The following is a 5,515-nucleotide window of genomic DNA, read 5'->3' as shown; positions in this document are numbered from 1 at the left end:
ATGGCGGCGAGCTTCTCTCCCGGCAATCATTGGCTTTTCTTTTCCGTGTACTTGTTTGTTTTCCTCGTGGGACTGCCCCTCAACTTGATGGCCCTGGTGGTCTTCGTGGGCAAGCTGCGCCGCCGCCCGGTGGCCGTGGACTTACTTTTGCTAAACCTGACCCTTTCGGACCTGCTCCTGCTGCTCTTCCTGCCATTTCGCATGGTGGAGGCAGCCTATGGCATGAGATGGCTCCTGCCCTTCATCCTCTGCCCCCTCTCCGGGTTCCTTTTCTTCACTACCATCTACCTCACCTCCCTCTTCCTGACGGCTGTGAGCATCGAACGTTTTCTTAGCGTGGCCTACCCACTGTGGTACAAGACCCGGCCACGGCTGGCCCAGGCTGCTGTGGTCTGCGGCATCTGCTGGTTCCTGGCGTCAGCTCATTGTAGTGTGGTTTATGTCACTGAATACTGGGGAAATGCCACCTACAGCCAGGGAACTAATGGAACCTGCTACTTGGAATTCCGGGAGGACCAGCTGGCTGTGCTCCTGCCTGTGAGACTAGAGATGGCTGTGGTCCTTTTCATGGTGCCCCTGTGTATCACAAGTTACTGCTACAGCCGCATGATGTGGATTCTTAGCCGAGGAGCCAGCCGGCGCAGGCGGAAGAGGGTGATGGGGCTTCTAGCAGCCACACTGCTCATCTTCTTCTTCTGCTTCGGCCCCTACAATATGTCCCACGTGGTGGGCTATGTCCAGGGTGAGAGTCCATCCTGGCGGAGCTATGTGCTCCTCTTCAGCACCCTCAACTCTTGCATAGACCCTCTTGTCTTCTACTTCTCATCCTCCAAGTTCCAAGCCGAATTTCAGCAGCTCCTGGGAAGGCTGACCAGAGGTTGTGTGCCTTGGACTCAGGAAGCCAGCATGGAACTGACGGTAAAGAACGAAGAAGAACCATCCAAAGAGTGCCCAAGCTAGAGAAAAGGGCAAACCAGAGGAGGGGTGTGGAACCATTGGCCCATTGTCTTGGCTGTCAGGAAACCTTCAGGGAACAGGAAGGAGTAGGCAGGTGTGTCTGCAGGCATTTATTTCCTAACACAGCACAGATGAGACTCAGCAGTCACTCAGCTCTCCCAGGATGTGCTCACATTCTGGACTCTTCATGTCACCGTCCTTCTCATCCCCTCATAAGCCCTGGATTCCACTCTGGGACATTGTAATGGGACAGACTTCTCTAGAAGAAAGAGCCTAACCTCTGGTGCACACAGTAGGCTTCAGTGCCTCCTGGGGTGGAGGTGGGGATGATGGGGAAGGTGGGGAGGTGGGGGAGGCTGCTCAGCTCTGGAATTGATCTGGGGACCTGGGGTGGGGGAACTGTGTCAGCCACTGACTCCTGACTCTTCAGAGTGGGGGAGACAGGAATCTAGGAGTGAGGAAATAGCCTGCCTTGGTGAAGGGTTTTCCAGAACGCCCACTGTTCCATAAATTCAGATCTTCTGGGATACTTATGAACAATGGAGGGCAAAGAGAAAAATTATCCAAATAAATTCCAGACCTAGCAAAAGAAAATGATGTTTCCATATCTTCATGAACTTATGGGTAGTGTAGGTGGCAGATGGAGGAACACTCACACTGAAGGAACAAAATGCCTAGGTGCCTGCAGAGGATCGGGGTTGGAGGAATAAAACTAAAGACAATTTTATTTTTAAGTTTAATTATTTTTATTCTTTCATTTTTTATTTAGGACTGGGGATGTAGCTCAGGTGGCAGAGTGCTTACCCGGCCAGCACAAGCCTTGCTTCCTGTCCCTGGCACTCTATAATCCAGATATGGCTGTGTTCATCTGTATCCTCAGCAGTAAGGTCAGAAGTTAAGGGTCATCCTTGGCTATCAGCCTCAACATAGGAAACTCCATCTCAAAAAAAAAAAAAACTAAAAAACACCAAAAAACAAAATAAAAACAAACAAATAAAACAAACAAAAAACCGAATTCAAGAAGTTGCTGAGAACTTGAATGAAATTCCTGACTTGAACTGGGGGATCTCAGCATGATGTAAAAACCCAGGTCACGGGCTTGCACAAGAAGAGCTGTTTTCTATGAACAAAACTGAGTCTTGTTTGTGAAAGCCTTAGAAAACTTTAGGCTTACATCTGTGAGAGGAGCCAGGTCACAGGGTTCAGGTCTCAAGTACTGGCTCACAGCTGTTTTGACATTGAAAATATCTGTATTTTTGTGTTTGAGTTGTTAACATGCCTGTGTGTATGTCTGTGTAGCATGGTTGTGTCTGGGACCCTCTGAAGTAACAGAAGACATTGGATCCCCTGGAACTGGAGTTACAGATGGCTGTGAGTTACTGTATGGATGCTGGGAACCAAACCCAGGTCCCCTGGAAGAGCAGCCAGTGTTTTTAGCCACTGAGATCCCTAGCCCTTGTTAAGTGTTTGAGACAAGGTCTCACTATGTAGTCCTAAGTGGCCTAGCACTTATGTGCCGACCAGGTTGGCACTCAAATTACAGAAATCTGCCTGCCTCTGCCTCTTGTACCACCACACATCCCATCCAGCCTCACTACTGTTTGTGGTTGTTGTTGTTGTTGTTTGGTTGATTGATTGATTTTCCTGAGGCGAAGTCTCATTTCATAGTCCTGGAACTCAGAGACCCACGTGCCTTTGCCTCCCGACTGCTGGGTTTAAAGGTGACAGCCACCACTGCTGTTACTTTAGTTTTGTTTTTTTCTAAGAGAATCTCTTTGTAGCCCAGGCTGACCTCAAACTCTCCACCTTACCTAAACCAGGCACCTGAATCCTGGGATGACAGTCCTGAGCCACTGCTCCTGGCAATCTTTCAAAAATTGAAAGAAAAAAAAAGCCCATGTTTGTTGGGATCTTGGATGCCATGGAAGCAAGGCAGAGCCAATCAAGCCAGGTGAGCCAGGAGCAGTGGGTGTCCTGTGGAAACAAGCTCACTCCCTGCCCAGGCCCCTCGGCCAAGAGTGGACAGCTCAGGGTGGACATGAAGGTGCAGATTGTGCTCTCCAGTGCCTAAGTGTGACCCACAGGCTTGCAGGGAGGCTTGCTGCTTCCATTCCTAGAGGCCTCCAGCCTGGCAGGGGTTTGCTGGAGAGTCTCTGTGCTCTGGGGTCCCACAGGCATCTTCAACATTGGACAGTGGTTCCCAGCCTCCCTAATGCTGTGATTCTTTAATACAGTTCCTCAGGTTGTGCTGACCCCAACCATACAATTATTTCATTGCTACTTCAAAACTGTAATTTTGCTACTGTTACAAATTGCAATGCAAATATGTGATATGCAGGACATCTGATATGCGACCCCCATGAAAGGGTTGTTTGTCCCCCCTCCCAAAGGATAGTAACCCACCTGTTGAGAACCCATTGTTTGATAAGGTCTCCTTGGGAATTCTTTATCAAAACAATTCCCTGCAGAGGATAGAGGTGCATGTTTGTCAGGGTCCTAAATCAAGGCAGCCAGAACCTTGCTATATAACCCTGGGTAGTGTCAAACTCATCATCCTCCTGCCTCTGCTTCCCAGGTGCTGGGATTGCAGGCATGGAGCATCCAGCTGGTAACTGTGTCTTTATTGCCTCAAAAAGACACATGAAGGGATTGACCTAGACATTTAGCCTGTGAAAGTCACCCTGTGATGTCAGCCAGCCCCTGGAATCCACTAACTGGGTCTCTCAGAATGTGTCCCCATTGTTAAGTGGGGCAGGGACCTGCTGAGTTTTCAAATGTGTTCTTACCAGTCCCTCATCTCAGAAAGTCTCTGTCCATGTTTCTTCTCTGAGGATTGTCCCTCACCCTCAGAAATGGCTATGGAGGACACAAGCCTATGTGTTTGTTTCACTGTGTATTTTGAGACAAAATCTCACTGTGTGACCCAGGCTACTCTCATATTCACACCTCCCACTTCAGTGCCCCGGATACTGAGGTTATATGGGTATATACTACAATGGTCAGCTTGCCTCCCTTCCTTCCTCCCTTCCTCCCTCCCTACCTTCCTTCCTTCCTCCCTCCCTTCCTTCCTTCCTTCCTTCCTTCCTCCCTTCCATCATCCCTCCCTCCCACTTTCCTTCTTTTCTCTCTTTTTTGAAGTAAACATTTTTATTTTATGTAGAAGGTTGTTTCACCTCCGTGTATGTCTATACACCACTTGCATGACAGATGCCCACAGAGACCAGAAAAAGACATCAGATCCTCTGGAACTGGAGTTCCAGGTGGTTTTGAACAGCCTGTGGTTACTGAGAACTGATCCAGGTCCTCTAAAAGAGCAGCCAATGTTGTTAACCCCAGAGCCCTCTCACCAGCCCCCAGCTTTAGTCTCTTCAGCATATGCCATGGTACAGAGGAACTGGTTTCATTATGACATTTTCACACCTGGATAGAATGTTCTTTGCTCATCTCAAGGCCCCACTTCTCCCTCTTACTCTCTCCCCTCTCTTGTAGGTCCCCCTATTTTTCCCAGGCAGTTTTCTTTTCACTTCCATCTCTTTCCTTTTTAAGGTCTTGATTCCAGATGTGAGGGAAAACACAGGGCATTTGTTTCCTGCATTTGTCTTATTTCACTCAGCACCTGGTTCATCTATGTGAGCCTCTGAAAAGAGCCAGGAGGGCCAGTGGGAGTGAAAACATTGACTCCCATAAGCCCCAGCCTCAGCATTTCAGGAACTCTCTGTCCTTGGGTAAAGGGTTGCAGATCGAGCAGTTTCTTCTCATGGATCTCTCAATTTAAACTTAAAATGGACCTGGCTCTCATACACTGACTAAGGTAAAGGGTAGACCAAAAAGGGCAGGTAACCAAAATGTCTGGATTCTATAGGGAAGGGCAGCTGGGGGAGGGGCAGCCCACTCCCTAGGCTAGAGAAGTCTAGGGTAGGGGGTGGGGTTTGTCAGCCACACCTGTAATGGTAGGGTCTCAGGGATGCTGGAGCTCAGGTCTGATATGATCTGTGAAACAGACACCTCAGCCATTTGTCCCAGGATTGTGACCTAACTCTCTCCAACTGGAAGTGCTGTGTGGATTTGAAATATTGATCTTTCTACAGCAGAATCAGCCCCTCCCTTCCACACTGTGTGAGAGATCCTGTAACACTGCTAGCAAGAGAAATGCTGTATGGTCAGCATTGTTTTAAAGTGGATACTTAACATTTAGTAAGTCTGGGTGTTAGGATTCTCTAGACTGTAAGGAAACAGTACCATATACATACACAGGTTCACTGGCAAGGACTCATGGCAGACCAACAAGAGCTGGAGTCATGAGAGACATCGCAATGTCTGCTGGTGAAGTCCTTGTGGGAAGGTGAACCTTTTGTCCTTTTAGGCCTCCAGCTGATTGCACAAAGCCTCCCCATACTACAACACACACGACTTCTGAAGAGCACAGGGATATGAAGAACCGTATGCCTATAGCCTGATAATGGCCTTAAAACAAGCTACCTGACCCTCAGCCCTCTATTCTCCCAGATACAGGAAGGCAGTCAGGACAGGCCCAGGCTCTGTAGACATCTTGAACTAA

At 48.6% G+C, this 5,515-nt stretch overlaps 1 protein-coding gene across 1 annotated transcript; it reads left to right on the top strand.

Moving 5' to 3' along the window:
* Window positions 1-960, top strand: Ffar3 (free fatty acid receptor 3). Its single transcript, XM_041653280.1, has one exon. It carries the CDS (start codon window positions 1-3, stop codon window positions 958-960), a length of 960 nt encoding a protein of 319 aa, XP_041509214.1.
* Window positions 961-5,515: the final 4,555 nt, after the last annotated feature.

The sequence above is a fragment of the Microtus oregoni genome, unplaced genomic scaffold, assembly GCF_018167655.1.
Source record: "Microtus oregoni isolate MIOR12 unplaced genomic scaffold, Mior012 000006F_ref0000085, whole genome shotgun sequence".
Lineage (NCBI taxonomy): Eukaryota > Metazoa > Chordata > Mammalia > Rodentia > Cricetidae > Microtus > Microtus oregoni.
This window is presented reverse-complemented; position numbering and strand designations above follow the sequence as displayed.

Excerpts from the sequence above, each read along its gene's own strand:
- Ffar3 (XM_041653280.1), top strand. The coding sequence starts at position 1 with ATGGCGGCGAGCTTCTCTCCCGGCAATCATTGGCTTTTCTTTTCCGTG.